Source organism: Danio rerio, chromosome 8, assembly GCF_052040795.2.
Source record: "Danio rerio strain M-AB ecotype USA chromosome 8, GRCz13ab, whole genome shotgun sequence".
NCBI lineage: Eukaryota > Metazoa > Chordata > Actinopteri > Cypriniformes > Danionidae > Danio > Danio rerio.
In genome coordinates, this window is record NC_141028.1 from 33,749,761 (window position 1) to 33,767,896 (window position 18,136).

Sequence of the window (18,136 nt, forward strand, 5' to 3'; positions counted from 1 at the left end):
TTTTGCGACACCACAATGGCAGGTAAACACTGAGTTGAATTCAAACTTCTAGCCTCACACCGCTTTGCACAAAGAATGTTTTCAGTGTATGGCAGTGCTCAACAGAAGCCTGGTTTGACAATTTTCATAAAAGTCGAGGTTGTTCCCGCCCAGTTTCGAACTGGGGACCTTTCGCGTGTGAGGCGAACGTGATAACCACTACACTACGGAAACCTACAGTAGTGCAAAAGGCAGATACCCTTTTTGATTGGGTGCCGGTTGACAATCGTTCCTAAGGCAGCAGTTGATGCTATTGTTTTCGCACCAAAAGAAGAGCGCTGTTTCTGCTCGGTTTCGAACCGAGGACCTTTCGCGTGTTAGGCGAACGTGATGACCACTACACTACAGAAACCCCACATGCGCTTTCAGCTGGAAAGAAAGGCCTGCATGGATAGAACAAGGTGTACGCGCTTGTCAATCAAGCGGACAAAGTCTACTCAGCGTGACAAGCTCCCCGCAGGTTTAAGCATACACGCCAAGTGAGAATGTGCATAAAAGCAAATCTGCATGTTTCCCCCCACTTTCTAACAGGAGACCTTCCGCTTGTAAAGCCATCGTGATAACCACAGGAGCCTTCGGTTTGGGTGTGAGCACAGTCTTGTGGTGCCATCGCAGAGAGACTGTAGGCTACTTCCCACAATGTTTTCATCCAATGTTCCACTCTGGTGGAATTATCTTCCCATTCCCACTCGGATTACGGATGCACTGGTGTCCTTTAAAAGATAGCTAAAACCCATCTCTTCCGAGTACTCCTGAACGCCGGTGAATATCCCTCTCTCTAAAGAAAACAAAACTCCGACTCTTGCACTAAATTCTCTGAGCACAAACAAGTTAGTTGGAATAAATAGCACTTCTTGTATGCGTTGCCTAGTCTTGTTGAATCGCTGAATACCTCCTCTATTGTAAGCGCCTTTGGACAAAAGCGTCTGCCTAACGTATGTTTCCGCCCAGTTTCGAACAGGGGACCTTTTGCGTGTGAAGCAATTGTGATAACCACTACACTACGGAAACCAACACGACTGTATTGTTTCAAGTTTTTATAGTCTTTTTTTTATAGAGCTGTCTTGAAAGGTCTGCACTGTGGAGGGCCAGCAAACGCACTGGCCACCTGCTCATGCAAAACACAAAGCTAAAAGAAATCAGATTCTACGCAATTTTGCGACCCCTCAATGGCAGGTAAACACTGAGTTGAATTCAAACTTCTAGCCTCACACCGCTTTGCACAAAGAATGTTTTCAGTGTATGGCAGTGCTCAACAGAAGCCTGGTTTGACAATTTTCATAAAATGTCAAGGCTGTTCCCGCCCAGTTTCGAACTGGGGACCGTTCGCGTGTGAGGCGAACGTGATAACCACTATACTACTGAAACCTACAGTAGTGCAGAAGGCAGATACCCTTTTTGATTGGGTGCCGGTTGACAATCGTTCCTAAGGCGGCAGTTGATGCTAATGTTTTCGCACCAAAAGAAGAGCGCTGTTTCTGCTCGGTTTCGAACCGAGGACCTTTCGCGTGTTAGGCGAACGTGATGACCACTACACTACAGAAACCCCACATGCACTTTCAGCTGGGAAGAAAGGACTGCATGGATAGAACAAGGTGTACGCGCTTGTCAATCAAGCGGACAAAGTCTACTCAGCGTGACAAGCTCCCCGCAGGTTTAAGCATACACGCCAAGTGAGAATGTGCATAAAAGCAAATCTGCATGTTTCCCCCCACTTTCTAACAGGAGACCTTCCGCTTGTAAAGCCATCGTGATAACCACAGGAGCCTTCGGTTTGGGTGTGAGCACAGTCTTGTGGTGCCATCGCAGAGAGACTGTAGGCTACTTCCCACAATGTTTTCATCCAATGTTCCACTCTGGTGGAATTATCTTCCCATTCCCACTCGGATTACGGATGCACTGGTGTCCTTTAAAAGATAGCTAAAACCCATCTCTTCCGAGTACTCCTGAACGCCGGTGAATATCCCTCTCTCTAAAGAAAACAAAACTCTGACTCTTGCACTAAATTCTCTGAGCACAAACAAGTTAGTTGGAATAAATAGCACTTCTTGTATGCGTTGCCTCGTCTTGTTGAATCGCTGAATACCTCCTCTATTGTAAGCGCCTTTGGACAAAAGTGTCTGCCTAACGTATGTTTCCGCCCAGTTTCGAACAGGGGACCTTTTGCGTGTAAAGCAAACGTGATAACCACTACACTACGGAAACCAACACGACTGTATTGTTTCAAGTTTTTATAGCCTTTTTTATAGAGCTGTCTTGAAAGGTCTGCACTGTGGAGGGCCAGCAAACGCACTGGCCACCTGCTCATGCAAAACACAAAGCTAAAAGAAATCAGATTCTACGCAATTTTGCGACACCACAATGGCAGGTAAACACTGAGTTGAATTCAAACTTCTAGCCTCACACCGCTTTGCACAAAGAATGTTTTCAGTGTATGGCAGTGCTCAACAGAAGCCTGGTTTGACAATTTTCATAAAAGTCGAGGCTGTTCCCGCCCAGTTTCGAACTGGGGACCTTTCGCGTGTGAGGCGAACGTGATAACCACTACACTAAGGAAACCTACAGTAGTGCATGAGGCAGATACCCTTTTTGATTGGGTGCCGGTTGACAATCGTTCCTAAGGCGGCAGTTGATGCTAATGTTTTCGCACCAAAAGAAGAGCGCTGTTTCTGTTCGGTTTCGAACCGAGGACCTTTCGCGTGTTAGGCGAACGTGATGACCACTACACTACAGAAACCCCACATGCGCTTTCAGCTGGGAAGAAAGGCCTGCATGGATAGAACAAGGTGTACGCGCTTGTCAATCAAGCGGACAAAGCCTACTCAGCGTGACAAGCTCCCCGCAGGTTTAAGCATACACGCCAAGTGAGAATGTGCATAAAAGCAAATCTGCATGTTTCCCCCCACTTTCTAACAGGAGACCTTCCGCTTGTAAAGCCATCGTGATAACCACAGGAGCCTTCGGTTTGGGTGTGAGCACAGTCTTGTGGTGCCATCGCAGAGAGACTGTAGGCTACTTCCCACAATGTTTTCATCCAATGTTCCACTCTGGTGGAATTATCTTCCCATTCCCACTCGGATTACGGATGCACTGGTATCCTTTAAAAGATAGCTAAAACCCATCTCTTCCGAGTACTCCTGAACGCCGGTGAATATCCCTCTCTCTAAAGAAAACAAAACTCCGACTCTTGCACTAAATTCTCTGAGCACAAACAAGTTGGTTGGAATAAATAGCACTTCTAGTATGCGTTGCCTCGTCTTGTTGAATCGCTGAATACCTCCTCTATTGTAAGCGCCTTTGGACAAAAGTGTCTGCCTAACGTATGTTTCCGCCCAGTTTCGAACAGGGGACCTTTTGCGTGTAAAGCAAACGTGATAACCACTACACTACGGAAACCAACACGACTGTATTGTTTCAAGTTTTTATAGCCTTTTTTATAGAGCTGTCTTGAAAGGTCTGCACTGTGGAGGGCCAGCAAACGCACTGGCCACCTGCTCATGCAAAACACAAAGCTAAAAGAAATCAGATTCTACGCAATTTTGCGACACCACAATGGCAGGTAAACACTGAGTTGAATTCAAACTTCTAGCCTCACACCGCTTTGCACAAAGAATGTTTTCAGTGTATGGCAGTGCTCAACAGAAGCCTGGTTTGACAATTTTCATAAAAGTCGAGGCTGTTCCCGCCCAGTTTCGAACTGGGGACCTTTCGCGTGTGAGGCGAACGTGATAACCACTACACTAAGGTAACCTACAGTAGTGCAAGAGGCAGATACCCTTTTTGATTGGGTGCCGGTTGACAATCGTTCCTAAGGCGGCAGTTGATGCTATTGTTTTCGCACCAAAAGAAGAGCGCTGTTTCTGCTCGGTTTCGAACCGAGGCCCTTTCGCGTGTTAGACGAACGTGATGACCACTACACTACAGAAACCCCACATGTGCTTTCAGCTGGGAAGAAAGGCCTGCATGGATAGAACAAGGTGTACGCGCTTGTCAATCAAGCGGACAAAGCCTACTCAGCGTGACAAGCTCCCCGCAGGTTTAAGCATACACGCCAAGTGAGAATGTGCATAAAAGCAAATCTGCATGTTTCCCCCCACTTTCTAACAGGAGACCTTCCGCTTGTAAAGCCATCGTGATAACCACAGGAGCCTTCGGTTTGGGTGTGAGCACAGTCTTGTGGTGCCATCGCAGAGAGACTGTAGGCTACTTCCCACAATGTTTTCATCCAATGTTCCACTCTGGTGGAATTATCTTCCCATTCCCACTCGGATTACGGATGCACTGGTGTCCTTTAAAAGATAGCTAAAACCCATCTCTTCCGAGTACTTCTGAACGCCGGTGAATATCCCTCTCTCTAAAGAAAACAAAACTCCGACTCTTGCACTAAATTCTCTGAGCACAAACAAGTTAGTTGGAATAAATAGCACTTCTTGTATGCGTTGCCTCGTCTTGTTGAATCGCTGAATACCTCCTCTATTGTAAGCGCCTTTGGACAAAAGTGTCTGCCTAACGTATGTTTCCGCCCAGTTTCGAACAGGGGACCTTTAGCGTGTAAAGCAAACGTGATAACCACTACACTACGGAAACCAACACGACTGTTTTGTTTCAAGTTTTTATAGCCTTTTTTATAGAGCTGTCTTGAAAGGTCTGCACTGTGGAGGGCCAGCAAACGCACTGGCCACCTGCTCGTGCAAAACACAAAGCTAAAAGAAATCAGATTCTACGCAATTTTGCGACACCACAATGGCAGGTAAACACTGAGTTGAATTCAAACTTCTAGCCTCACACCGCTTTGCACAAAGAATGTTTTCAGTGTATGGCAGTGCTCAACAGAAGCCTGGTTTGACAATTTTCATAAAAGTCGAGGCTGTTCCCGCCCAGTTTCGAACTGGGGACCTTTCGCGTGTGAGGCGAACGTGATAACCACTACACTACGGAAACCTACAGTAGTGCCAAAGGCAGATACCCTTTTTGATTGGGTGCCGGTTGACAATCGTTCCTAAGGCGGCAGTTGATGCTAATGTTTTCGCACCAAAAGAAGAGCGCTGTTTCTGCTCGGTTTCGAACCGAGGACCTTTCGCGTGTTAGGCGAACGTGATGACCACTACACTACAGAAACCCCACATGTGCTTTCAGCTGGGAAGAAAGGGCTGCATGGATAGAACAAGGTGTACGCGCTTGTCAATCAAGCGGACAAAGCCTACTCAGCGTGACAAGCTCCCCGCAGGTTTAAGCATACACGCCAAGTGAGAATGTGCATAAAAGCAAATCTGCATGTTTCCCCCCACTTTCTAACAGGAGACCTTCCGCTTGTAAAGCCATCGTGATAACCACAGGAGCCTTCGGTTTGGGTGTGAGCACAGTCTTGTGGTGCCATCGCAGAGAGACTGTAGGCTACTTCCCACAATGTTTTCATCCAATGTTCCACTCTGGTGGAATTATCTTCCCATTCCCACTCGGATTACGGATGCACTGGTATCCTTTAAAAGATAGCTAAAACCCATCTCTTCCGAGTACTCCTGAACGCCGGTGAATATCCCTCTCTCTAAAGAAAACAAAACTCAGACTCTTGCACTAAATTCTCTGAGCACAAACAAGTTAGTTGGAATAAATAGCACTTCTTGTATGCGTTGCCTCGTCTTGTTGAATCGCTGAATACCTCCTCTATTGTAAGCGCCTTTGGACAAAAGTGTCTGCCTAACGTATGTTTCCGCCCAGTTTCGAACAGGGGACCTTTTGCGTGTAAAGCAAACGTGATAACCACTACACTACGGAAACCAACACGACTGTATTGTTTCAAGTTTTTATAGTCTTTTTTATAGAGCTGTCTTGAAAGGTCTGCACTGTGGAGGGCCAGCAAACGCACTGGCCACCTGCTCATGCAAAACACAAAGCTAAAAGAAATCAGATTCTACGCAATTTTGCGACACCACAATGGCAGGTAAACACAGAGTTGAATTCAAACTTCTAGCCTCACACCGCTTTGCACAAAGAATGTTTTCAGTGTATGGCAGTGCTCAACAGAAGCCTGGTTTGACAATTGTCATAAAAGTCAAGGCTATTCCCGCCCTGTTTCGAACTGGGGACCTTTCGCGTGTGAGGCGAACGTGATAACCACTACACTACGGAAACCTACAGTAGTGCAAAAGGCAGATACCCTTTTTGATTGGGTGCCGGTTGACAATCGTTCCTAAGGCGGCAGTTGATGCTATTGTTTTCGCACCAAAAGAAGAGCGCTGTTTCTGCTCAGTTTCGAACCGAGGACCTTTCGCGTGTTAGGCGAACGTGATGACCACTACACTACAGAAACCCCACATGCGCTTTCAGCTGGGAAGAAAGGCCTGCATGGATAGAACAAGGTGTACACGCTTGTCAATCAAGCGGACAAAGCCTACTCAGCGTGACAAGCTCCCCGCAGGTTTAAGCATACACGCCAAGTGAGAATGTGCATAAAAGCAAATCTGCATGTTTCCCCCCACTTTCTAACAGGAGACCTTCCGCTTGTAAAGCCATCGTGATAACCACAGGAGCCTTCGGTTTGGGTGTGAGCACAGTCTTGTGGTGCCATCGCAGAGAGACTGTAGGCTACTTCCCACAATGTTTTCATCCAATGTTCCACTCTGGTGGAATTATCTTCCCATTCCCACTCGGATTACGGATGCACTGGTATCCTTTAAAAGATAGCTAAAACCCATCTCTTCCGAGTACTCCTGAACGCCGGTGAATATCCCTCTCTCTAAAGAAAACAAAACTCCGACTCTTGCACTAAATTCTCTGAGCACAAACAAGTTAGTTGGAATAAATAGCACTTCTAGTATGCGTTGCCTCGTCTTGTTGAATCGCTGAATACCTCCTCTATTGTAAGCGCCTTTGGACAAAAGTGTCTGCCTAACGTATGTTTCCGCCCAGTTTCGAACAGGGGACCTTTTGCGTGTAAAGCAAACGTGATAACCACTACACTACGGAAACCAACACGACTGTATTGTTTCAAGTTTTTATAGCCTTTTTTATAGAGCTGTCTTGAAAGGTCTGCACTGTGGAGGGCCAGCAAACGCACTGGCCACCTGCTCATGCAAAACACAAAGCTAAAAGAAATCAGATTCTACGCAATTTTGCGACACCACAATGGCAGGTAAACACTGAGTTGAATTCAAACTTCTAGCCTCACACCGCTTTGCACAAAGAATGTTTTCAGTGTATGGCAGTGCTCAACAGAAGCCTGGTTTGACAATTTTCATAAAAGTCGAGGCTGTTCCCGCCCAGTTTCGAACTGGGGACCTTTCGCGTGTGAGGCGAACGTGATAACCACTACACTAAGGAAACCTACAGTAGTGCAAGAGACAGATACCCTTTTTGATTGGGTGCCGGTTGACAATCGTTCCTAAGGCAGCAGTTGATGCTATTGTTTTCGCACCAAAAGAAGAGCGCTGTTTCTGCTCGGTTTCGAACCGAGGCCCTTTCGCGTGTTAGGCGAACGTGATGACCACTACACTACAGAAACCCCACATGCGCTTTCAGCTGGGAAGAAAGGCCTGCATGGATAGAACAAGGTGTACGCGCCTGTCAATCAAGCGGACAAAGCCTACTCAGCGTGACAAGCTCCCCGCAGGTTTAAGCATACACGCCAAGTGAGAATGTGCATAAAAGCAAATCTGCATGTTTCCCCCCACTTTCTAACAGGAGACCTTCCGCTTGTAAAGCCATCGTGATAACCACAGGAGCCTTCGGTTTGGGTGTGAGCACAGTCTTGTGGTGCCATCGCAGAGAGACTGTAGGCTACTTCCCACAATGTTTTCATCCAATGTTCCACTCTGGTGGAATTATCTTCCCATTCCCACTCGGATTACGGATGCACTGGTGTCCTTTAAAAGATAGCTAAAACCCATCTCTTCCGAGTACTTCTGAACGCCGGTGAATATCCCTCTCTCTAAAGAAAACAAAACTCTGACTCTTGCACTAAATTCTCTGAGCACAAACAAGTTAGTTGGAATAAATAGCACTTCTTGTATGCGTTGCCTCGTCTTGTTGAATCGCTGAATACCTCCTCTATTGTAAGCGCCTTTGGACAAAAGTGTCTGCCTAACGTATGTTTCCGCCCAGTTTCGAACAGGGGACCTTTAGCGTGTAAAGCAAACGTGATAACCACTACACTACGGAAACCAACACAACTGTTTTGTTTCAAGTTTTTATAGCCTTTTTTATAGAGCTGTCTTGAAAGGTCTGCACTGTGGAGGGCCAGCAAACGCACTGGCCACCTGCTCGTGCAAAACACAAAGCTAAAAGAAATCAGATTCTACGCAATTTTGCGACACCACAATGTCAGGTAAACACTGAGTTGAATTCAAACTTCTAGCCTCACACCGCTTTGCACAAAGAATGTTTTCAGTGTATGGCAGTGCTCAACAGAAGCCTGGTTTGACAATTTTCATAAAAGTCGAGGCTGTTCCCGCCCAGTTTCGAACTGGGGACCTTTCGCGTGTGAGGCGAACGTGATAACCACTACACTACGGAAACCTACAGTAGTGCCAAAGGCAGATACCCTTTTTGATTGGGTGCCGGTTGACAATCGTTCCTAAGGCGGCAGTTGATGCTAATGTTTTCGCACCAAAAGAAGAGCGCTGTTTCTGCTCGGTTTCGAACCGAGGACCTTTCGCGTGTTAGGCGAACGTGATGACCACTACACTACAGAAACCCCACATGCGCTTTCAGCTGGGAAGAAAGGGCTGCATGGATAGAACAAGGTGTACGCGCTTGTCAATCAAGCGGACAAAGCCTACTCAGCGTGACAAGCTCCCCGCAGGTTTAAGCATACACGCCAAGTGAGAATGTGCATAAAAGCAAATCTGCATGTTTCCCCCCACTTTCTAACAGGAGACCTTCCGCTTGTAAAGCCATCGTGATAACCACAGGAGCCTTCGGTTTGGGTGTGAGCACAGTCTTGTGGTGCCATCGCAGAGAGACTGTAGGCTACTTCCCACAATGTTTTCATCCAATGTTCCACTCTGGTGGAATTATCTTCCCATTCCCACTCGGATTACGGATGCACTGGTGTCCTTTAAAAGATAGCTAAAACCCATCTCTTCCGAGTACTCCTGAACGCCGGTGAATATCCCTCTCTCTAAAGAAAACAAAACTCTGACTCTTGCACTAAATTCTCTGAGCACAAACAAGTTAGTTGGAATAAATAGCACTTCTTGTATGCGTTGCCTCGTCTTGTTGAATCGCTGAATACCTCCTCTATTGTAAGCGCCTTTGGACAAAAGTGTCTGCCTAACGTATGTTTCCGCCCAGTTTCGAACAGGGGACCTTTTGCGTGTAAAGCAAACGTGATAACCACTACACTACGGAAACCAACACGACTGTATTGTTTCAAGTTTTTATAGCCTTTTTTATAGAGCTGTCTTGAAAGGTCTGCACTGTGGAGGGCCAGCAAACGCACTGGCCACCTGCTCATGCAAAACACAAAGCTAAAAGAAATCAGATTCTACGCAATTTTGCGACACCACAATGGCAGGTAAACACTGAGTTGAATTCAAACTTCTAGCCTCACACCGCTTTGCACAAAGAATGTTTTCAGTGTATGGCAGTGCTCAACAGAAGCCTGGTTTGACAATTTTCATAAAAGTCGAGGCTGTTCCCGCCCAGTTTCGAACTGGGGACCTTTCACGTGTGAAGCGAACGTGATAACCACTACACTAAGGAAACCTACAGTAGTGCATGAGGCAGATACCCTTTTTGATTGGGTGCCGGTTGACAATCGTTCCTAAGGCGGCAGTTGATGCTAATGTTTTCGCACCAAAAGAAGAGCGCTGTTTCTGCTCGGTTTCGAACCGAGGACCTTTCGCGTGTTAGGCGAACGTGATGACCACTACACTACAGAAACCCCACATGCGCTTTCAGCTGGGAAGAAAGGACTGCATGGATAGAACAAGGTGTACGCGCTTGTCAATCAAGCGGACAAAGTCTACTCAGCGTGACAAGCTCCCCGCAGGTTTAAGCATACACGCCAAGTGAGAATGTGCATAAAAGCAAATCTGCATGTTTCCCCCCACTTTCTAACAGGAGACCTTCCGCTTGTAAAGCCATCGTGATAACCACCGGAGCCTTCGGTTTGGGTGTGAGCACAGTCTTGTGGTGCCATCGCAGAGAGACTGTAGGCTACTTCCCACAATGTTTTCATCCAATGTTCCACTCTGGTGGAATTATCTTCCCATTCCCACTCGGATTACGGATGCACTGGTATCCTTTAAAAGATAGCTAAAACCCATCTCTTCCGAGTACTCCTGAACGCCGGTGAATATCCCTCTCTCTAAAGAAAACAAAACTCCGACTCTTGCACTAAATTCTCTGAGCACAAACAAGTTAGTTGGAATAAATAGCACTTCTTGTATGCGTTGCCTCGTCTTGTTGAATCGCTGAATACCTCCTCTATTGTAAGCGCCTTTGGACAAAAGTGTCTGCCTAACGTATGTTTCCGCCCAGTTTCGAACAGGGGACCTTTTGCGTGTAAAGCAAACGTGATAACCACTACACTACGGAAACCAACACGACTGTATTGTTTCAAGTTTTTATAGTCATTTTTATAGAGCTGTCTTGAAAGGTCTGCACTGTGGAGGGCCAGCAAACGCACTGGCCACCTGCTCATGCAAAACACAAAGCTAAAAGAAATCAGATTCTACGCAATTTTGCGACACCACAATGGCAGGTAAAGACGGAGTTGAATTCAAACTTCTAGCCTCACACCGCTTTGCACAAAGAATGTTTTCAGTGTATGGCAGTGCTCAACAGAAGCCTGGTTTGACAATTGTCATAAAAGTCAAGGCTGTTCCCGCCCAGTTTCGAACTGGGGACCTTTCGCGTGTGAGGCGAACGTGATAACCACTACACTACGGAAACCTACAGTAGTGCAAAAGGCAGATACCCTTTTTGATTGGGTGCCGGTTGACAATCGTTCCTAAGGCGGCAGTTGATGCTATTGTTTTCACACCAAAAGAAGAGCGCTGTTTCTGCTCGGTTTCGAACCGACGACCTTTCGCGTGTTAGGCGAACGTGATGACCACTACACTACAGAAACCCCACATGCGCTTTCAGCTGGGAAGAAAGGCCTGCATGGATAGAACAAGGTGTACGCGCTTGTCAATCAAGCGGACAAAGCCTACTCAGCGTGACAAGCTCCCCGCAGGTTTAAGCATACACGCCAAGTGAGAATGTGCATAAAAGCAAATCTGCATGTTTCCCCCCACTTTCTAACAAGAGACCTTCCGCTTGTAAAGCCATCGTGATAACCACAGGAGCCTTCGGTTTGGGTGTGAGCACAGTCTTGTGGTGCCATCGCAGAGAGACTGTAGGCTACTTCCCACAATGTTTTCATCCAATGTTCCACTCTGGTGGAATTATCTTCCCATTCCCACTCGGATTACGGATGCACTGGTATCCTTTAAAAGATAGCTAAAACCCATCTCTTCCGAGTACTCCTGAACGCCGGTGAATATCCCTCTCTCTAAAGAAAACAAAACTCCGACTCTTGCACTAAATTCTCTGAGCACAAACAAGTTAGTTGGAATAAATAGCACTTCTTGTATGCGTTGCCTCGTCTTGTTGAATCGCTGAATACCTCCTCTATTGTAAGCGCCTTTGGACAAAAGTGTCTGCCTAACGTATGTTTCCGCCCAGTTTCGAACAGGGGACCTTTTGCGTGTAAAGCAAACGTGATAACCACTACACTACGGAAACCAACACGACTGTATTGTTTCAAGTTTTTATAGTCTTTTTTATAGAGCTGTCTTGAAAGGTCTGCACTGTGGAGGGCCAGCAAACGCACTGGCCACCTGCTCATGCAAAACACAAAGCTAAAAGAAATCAGATTCTACGCAATTTTGCGACACCACAATGGCAGGTAAAGACGGAGTTGAATTCAAACTTCTAGCCTCACACCGCTTTGCACAAAGAATGTTTTCAGTGTATGGCAGTGCTCAACAGAAGCCTGGTTTGACAATTGTCATAAAAGTCAAGGCTGTTCCCGCCCAGTTTCGAACTGGGGACCTTTCGCGTGTGAGGCGAACGTGATAACCACTACACTACGGAAACCTACAGTAGTGCAAAAGGCAGATACCCTTTTTGATTGGGTGCCGGTTGACAATCGTTCCTAAGGCGGCAGTTGATGCTATTGTTTTCGCACCAAAAGAAGAGCGCTGTTTCTGCTCGGTTTCGAACCGACGACCTTTCGCGTGTTAGGCGAACGTGATGACCACTACACTACAGAAACCCCACATGCGCTTTCAGCTGGGAAGAAAGGCCTGCATGGATAGAACAAGGTGTACGCGCTTGTCAATCAAGCGGACAAAGCCTACTCAGCGTGACAAGCTCCCCGCAGGTTTAAGCATACACGCCAAGTGAGAATGTGCATAAAAGCAAATCTGCATGTTTCCCCCCACTTTCTAACAGGAGACCTTCCGCTTGTAAAGCCATCGTGATAACCACAGGAGCCTTCGGTTTGGGTGTGAGCACAGTCTTGTGGTGCCATCGCAGAGAGACTGTAGGCTACTTCCCACAATGTTTTCATCCAATGTTCCACTCTGGTGGAATTATCTTCCCATTCCCACTCGGATTACGGATGCACTGGTATCCTTTAAAAGATAGCTAAAACCCATCTCTTCCGAGTACTCCTGAACGCCGGTGAATTTAACCACTACACTACGGAAACCTACAGTAGTGCAGGAAGCAAATACCCTTTTTGATTGGGTGCCGGTTGACAATCGTTCCTAAGGCGGCAGTTGTTGCTATTGTTTTCGCACCAAAAGAAGAGCGCTGTTTCTACTCAGTTTCGAGCCGAGGACCTTTTGCATGTTAGGCGAACATGATGACCACTACACTACAGCAGGGCTTCCCAAACTTTTGAGCACGCGACCCCTAAAATAACAATACCAGTGACCCGCGACCCCCAATATCCTCTGAGGTGGTTAAATACAGAAAACTTGCATGCAATGGCACACACACACACCAATAGACCAAAGTCTATTCTTCGTTTAATTTTTTATTTTGTATGTGAGTGCTGTAAATGGGCCAGAAAATTTAACCTGGTGTTATAAAATCAATCTGCTGCATCTGACGCTATTGTCTTTAATATAATGTAATTACCCCAGGGGTTGCAATCCAATAGAACTAGTAAATAAGCTACTATAGTAACTATAAACGAAAGTTTTTTTCTCTTCAGTTGGTTATGGATAAAATATGGTAAGTCTTATGGCCTAATAATAATAAGTAGATTTTTGAAAATCACCAGGCGACCCCCCTTCATTGTTCCGCGACCCCTCAAGGGGTCCCGACCCCCACTTTGAGAACCACTGCACTACAGAAACCCCACATGTGCTTCCAGCTGGGAAGGAAGGCCTGCATGGATAGAACAAGGTGTACGCATTTGTCAATCAAGCGGACAAAGCCTACTCAGCGTGACAAGCTCCCCGCAGGTTTAAGCATACACGCCAAGTGAGAATGTGCATAAAAGCAAATCTGCATGTTTCCCCCCACTTTCTAACAGGAGACCTTCCGCTTGTGAAGCCATCGTGATAACCACAGGAGCCTCCGGTTGGGGTGTGAGCACAGTCTTGTGGTGCCATCGCAGAGAGACTGTAGGCTACTTCTCACAATGTTTTCATCCAATGTTCCACTCTGGTGGAATCATCTTCTCATTCCCACTCAGATTACGGATGCACTGGTATCCTTTAAAAGATAGCTAAAACCCATCTCATCCGAGTACTCCTGAACGCCGGTGAATATCCCTCTCTCTAAAGAAAACAAAACTCTGACTCTTCTTGTATGCGTTGCCTTGTCTTGTTGAATCGCTGAATACCGCTCAAACATACACCCTTTTTGATTGGGTGCCGGTAGACAACGTTCCTTATGTGGCAGTTGCTGCTATTATTTTCTCATCAAAAGAAGAGCACTGTTTCTGCTTGGTTTTGAACAGAGCACATTTCACATGTTAGGCGAACATGATGACCACTACACTATGGAAACCTAAAGAAGTAGCGAAACTAGGTAAGTAAGCAGGGGAATTTGAAAACCCAGTGTTAGCGATAGGAAAGATTTGTTTACTGAATTGTCAGGTAAAATAATTTTAAAAATTGCATTGTACAACAAATAATTAAAGAGTAATATTGTATCTGTTTAAGCCATGGTACTGCAATAAAGTTTCTTTATTATTACGCTGAAAATACTGTATAGTTCCTAGCCATATCTACATAGAAAAAAGCAACTTTTCTTTCTTAGTTCATGGTGTAACTACAGGAGGGTCAAGCTTTAAATAGGATAATTATTTTAACTTTTTTGAAATCATTAAGTGAAATGCTAGTGGTCTAATCAGATTCAATGATTTATTCTAAGCTAAGCCAAAAGTGCTCCCGTCAGACAAAGAGTTCATCCGAATGGATTAAAAAAATAGAAAAACTTATTAGTTTAACTCTAGGGTGTTTTAAAATGAGCCTAATTGAAAAAAAAGTTTTTTTTTTCTTTTTTAAAGAAACTCATAAACAAGCACAATACACAAGCTTATATACATATTTTCCAGCATAAGCCTATAAGACGTAAGCTCAAAACAAGACAGTCAAACCTCTTTCTGTCTCAGCATTGGCAACAAAGATGAATCCATTCACAGCTTGGCACACTTGATTAAACATAGGGTTGAGGCTTGCGGGTATGTTGGACTCACTGTCCTCTTCATAGATGAAGATTTTACTGCGCAGACTGAGTTGCTCCAGACGAGCTCTCTCTCGCTCCATCCTAAATCAAAGACAAACACTTCCATTCATAAATTCAAAATGTATTCTGTGACACATTTACACATCAAGTGCTACAAAAATACCATTGATGTTTAAATGTATTAAAACATTATCCAAAAGGGGCAAATTCAACTGAACAAACTTGACACTTAAGATAAAATGAGATATTAAGCAAAATAGACATGCGGCCCTTTTTTTTTTTTTTAAATAACAGTTAATCATGGATTCAAATTTTTTTTTGTATGAATATAAACACATTAAACTATAATAATTTTAATTTAAGTGATGTTTAAATGATGTTTGTTACAAAACATACATTTAAAAAAATTCTTGCTTTCTACTTCCTATTTATCATAAAATAAATGATTAAATATGAATTATAACAGAATTATTTTTCTTTTTACAAATTGATAATAAATAAAACATATGTACCATTTTAAAGAAGGGAGCAATAACTGCTGAAATTTCAGTTTTGTATTCACAGAAATAAATTATATTTTAAAGTTTTAACATCTGTAATAATTTTTTTTAAATTAAAGTGTTTAGTTCCACAATATAGTAAAACTATGTAAATGCAGTAAAAAATAAAAAAAACACATAATTATAAATATGTATTTTAATAGCAAATAATAATCACCTGTTATTTGAATATAATGTTGCAATATTGAATCTGTGCTGATCTTTGTACTTAAAACTGATTCCAGATCCAATACCTGAAAAAGAATCCAGTCAGAGTCAAGAAAAATAATAATCTATGCAGCTATTCATTCAGTTGAATAAGTCATTGAATAAAATAAAAGTAATGCCACTCAACCATCAATCTGTCGTTGAGGTATTCCTGCTATAGGCAGAATTTCAGGAGAATTCATCATCACATTCATTAGTGAAACCTCTAACTGCTCAAGCCCAGGGCCGAACATGGCGAACTGCGGCTCTGCAACAGGAACAAAAGACTGGAAGAAGGAAGCCACAGACTCAAACGCTGCCCTGGGCTGATGGCGCCATTGGTTTCGACAAGCTGGGCAGACACGTAGATACCTATGGATGTCATGCCAAAATGAAAATATTAGTAAACGTTATAGGTGTTGTTGAATTACCGGCAACCTTAATAGACATAAAGCACTATGAAAGCAAAAAGTAATTAACAGCAGACAATTGAATTATTCAAAAATAATGCACACCTATGATGGAGATATATAGTGGATATCACAATTAGAGACCAGCCTAAAATTTTCTACACTTCAGGGTGGCTGTTTAATCCAATTTGAAGATATCTCAACAGATTAAAAGACATCTTGTGGCATATTTTATGAGTTACATCAAATCTGAAGGACAGCTGCAAGGCAGAAATGGAAAATTTGTTCATCCAAAAAAGAAATTTCTAAAGCGTTGCACTATTAAAGTGTCAATAAAACAAGTATCTCCCCAGAAATGCTAGTCATCCGCAAAAGACAAATGCATGACAGGATAATGACAAAGACAGGATAAAGTGTAGAATTTTGATAATTAGCTGAGTTAGTTATAAACTATGGTCAGTGGGCTGTACAATTATCCTGCAGCTTTTGAATTATTATTTTTTAATGTACATAACGCCATGTACATGAGTCCAACCTATTGTGTTTTATTAACATCTACCCCTACTTCAACCTTAATATTCCTAATGAGCCAATGTTCTCAACTTCTCTAATTATGATTATTTCTTCTCCACTGTATAGGTCTGCATTCTCAAGGCTCTCCAGCAAGAACAGTGGGACCTGACCAGGTTTCTTGCAACAGTGGATACATTTTCCTTATGGAATGCGGGAGCAGGCAGAACTTGTAATTTGAAAGGGAATGGGTGGTCAAACAATAGACTATGCCATTTCCGATATCCTTTTAGAAAAGTATATCTGCATTTAAACTTCAGTCTTGAGCTGTGGAGGCTTTTTATCACATCAAAATTCAGGACTGTATACACATGCTGCACATAAGGAGCAATGTGTTCTGCTTAATGCATTTAACTCGCGGGTCCTAGCATGCAGCTTGTGCATAATGCTTCTTAGACAGAAAGGCAGTTTGTCGACAAGTGACAGAGCAGAATAATGAAAGAACAATGCTTATGCGCTGTCCTTGAAGGACTTTCAACTCGGAATTTTCAATGTCATATTTATTTATTTATTTTCTGTGACATTTTTTTCTTATTGTGCTGACAGATAAATGTTAAAAGTAACTTGATGGCATTTAAAAAATTAAATTTTTGATTGTTACCTCTCACTTTTAGTATAGCCGCTGGTAAATATGTAAATATGAGATTGTGGAAATAAGATTTTAATACAGCGGGAGTGGTTGGATTAGGTAGAAAAACATTCCAAATGAACAGCCGGTGAACATAGAGTGAATGAATAGAAGGAGCAGTTGGGTGCGAAATAAAAAAAATAGCCTATTTTCTTTTTAAAAAGTCCCATGCAGACCTCGGTATACAATTTAACAATCTTTAGACTTATGGTAGGGTATGGTCACATAAAAAGAACATTTCACATTAAATGCCGAACAATTTTTTATATTGATCTCATATACCACTGGCCGACTAATGCACAGGTGTCAAACTCTGCTCTGCACAGTTTAGTTTCAACCCAAATTAAACACAGCTGGTCAAACTAATTTGCTAGAGAGCTTTAGGCTTTTGATACCTACAGATTAGGAATGCACTGATATGGATTTTTGGCCAATATTGATAACTGATAACTTAAGAATTGGAGGCCAATAATCAATATGTTAGCCGACAAATATGAATATTTCAAAATGTTACATTTTTATACAGTAAACAACTGTTTGCCTAACTGTAAAACCAGCTAAACTAAAATGTGTTACAATAATATACATATGTACAAATATGATGTCCGAAAAAGCAATTTGAGAGGTATTTTGACAGTTCAGACCGCCCTACAAACGAAAAGCTAAATAAAGACAGATTTACCTTAGAAAATGCAGCGTAAATCATCCCATTTGGCGCTTTAGATTCTTTTGAACACATGCAGAAGCTGCTTGTCAATCAGGCACCGCACCTATGTTCGTTCTTGTCAGTCAATTGTAGGAAAAATGGTCGATGAAAGGTTTGAAGTTTGAAGTTTTTGTGAATTTGAAGCTTTTAACTGCAGGCATGTGTGATTTTAACCAAAATACACAATGCCACTCTATCGTACATATCTACTGTGATAAGGAATATGGCTACTCCTGGAGTAATTAATGCACAGCAATACCACACAAAGCAAGGATGGACTTTAAAGGAATAAACAATGTAAAGAAAGCTCCGAATGAGTGAAATTACGTAATCTATTGGC

The 18,136-nt window shown here is 43.5% G+C and overlaps 1 protein-coding gene and 20 non-coding genes across 25 annotated transcripts in view; all 21 read right to left on the reverse strand.

The window, feature by feature from the left end:
- The window catches only part of fbxo4 (F-box protein 4), a 67,797-nt gene that overhangs the window by 45,283 nt on the left and 4,378 nt on the right, over positions 1-18,136 (reverse strand). For all 5 annotated transcript variants that reach the window (XM_087264880.1, XM_087264881.1, XM_087264878.1 and 2 more), the window contains exons 3-5: positions 15,631-15,854; positions 15,454-15,529; positions 14,648-14,817 (exon numbers count right to left, since the gene is read on the reverse strand). In XM_087264880.1, the coding sequence (XP_087121006.1) occupies positions 14,648-14,817; positions 15,454-15,529; positions 15,631-15,854 (470 nt within the window). The remainder of the gene's footprint in view (positions 1-14,647; positions 14,818-15,453; positions 15,530-15,630; positions 15,855-18,136) is intronic.
- trnav-cac (transfer RNA valine (anticodon CAC)) lies at positions 141-213 on the reverse strand. Its single transcript has one exon. It is a non-coding gene; the product is annotated as a tRNA-Val (tRNA).
- On the reverse strand, positions 319-391 carry trnav-aac (transfer RNA valine (anticodon AAC)). Its single transcript has one exon. It is a non-coding gene; the product is annotated as a tRNA-Val (tRNA).
- trnav-aac (transfer RNA valine (anticodon AAC)) lies at positions 1,513-1,585 on the reverse strand. Its single transcript has one exon. It is a non-coding gene; the product is annotated as a tRNA-Val (tRNA).
- Positions 2,172-2,244, reverse strand: trnav-uac (transfer RNA valine (anticodon UAC)). The gene has a single exon. It is a non-coding gene; the product is annotated as a tRNA-Val (tRNA).
- On the reverse strand, positions 3,363-3,435 carry trnav-uac (transfer RNA valine (anticodon UAC)). The gene has a single exon. It is a non-coding gene; the product is annotated as a tRNA-Val (tRNA).
- trnav-uac (transfer RNA valine (anticodon UAC)) lies at positions 4,554-4,626 on the reverse strand. The gene has a single exon. It is a non-coding gene; the product is annotated as a tRNA-Val (tRNA).
- trnav-cac (transfer RNA valine (anticodon CAC)) lies at positions 4,908-4,980 on the reverse strand. Its single transcript has one exon. It is a non-coding gene; the product is annotated as a tRNA-Val (tRNA).
- Positions 5,086-5,158, reverse strand: trnav-aac (transfer RNA valine (anticodon AAC)). Its single transcript has one exon. It is a non-coding gene; the product is annotated as a tRNA-Val (tRNA).
- Positions 5,745-5,817, reverse strand: trnav-uac (transfer RNA valine (anticodon UAC)). Its single transcript has one exon. It is a non-coding gene; the product is annotated as a tRNA-Val (tRNA).
- On the reverse strand, positions 6,936-7,008 carry trnav-uac (transfer RNA valine (anticodon UAC)). The gene has a single exon. It is a non-coding gene; the product is annotated as a tRNA-Val (tRNA).
- On the reverse strand, positions 7,468-7,540 carry trnav-aac (transfer RNA valine (anticodon AAC)). Its single transcript has one exon. It is a non-coding gene; the product is annotated as a tRNA-Val (tRNA).
- On the reverse strand, positions 8,127-8,199 carry trnav-uac (transfer RNA valine (anticodon UAC)). The gene has a single exon. It is a non-coding gene; the product is annotated as a tRNA-Val (tRNA).
- Positions 8,481-8,553, reverse strand: trnav-cac (transfer RNA valine (anticodon CAC)). Its single transcript has one exon. It is a non-coding gene; the product is annotated as a tRNA-Val (tRNA).
- trnav-aac (transfer RNA valine (anticodon AAC)) lies at positions 8,659-8,731 on the reverse strand. Its single transcript has one exon. It is a non-coding gene; the product is annotated as a tRNA-Val (tRNA).
- On the reverse strand, positions 9,318-9,390 carry trnav-uac (transfer RNA valine (anticodon UAC)). Its single transcript has one exon. It is a non-coding gene; the product is annotated as a tRNA-Val (tRNA).
- On the reverse strand, positions 9,850-9,922 carry trnav-aac (transfer RNA valine (anticodon AAC)). Its single transcript has one exon. It is a non-coding gene; the product is annotated as a tRNA-Val (tRNA).
- On the reverse strand, positions 10,509-10,581 carry trnav-uac (transfer RNA valine (anticodon UAC)). Its single transcript has one exon. It is a non-coding gene; the product is annotated as a tRNA-Val (tRNA).
- On the reverse strand, positions 10,863-10,935 carry trnav-cac (transfer RNA valine (anticodon CAC)). Its single transcript has one exon. It is a non-coding gene; the product is annotated as a tRNA-Val (tRNA).
- trnav-uac (transfer RNA valine (anticodon UAC)) lies at positions 11,700-11,772 on the reverse strand. The gene has a single exon. It is a non-coding gene; the product is annotated as a tRNA-Val (tRNA).
- trnav-cac (transfer RNA valine (anticodon CAC)) lies at positions 12,054-12,126 on the reverse strand. Its single transcript has one exon. It is a non-coding gene; the product is annotated as a tRNA-Val (tRNA).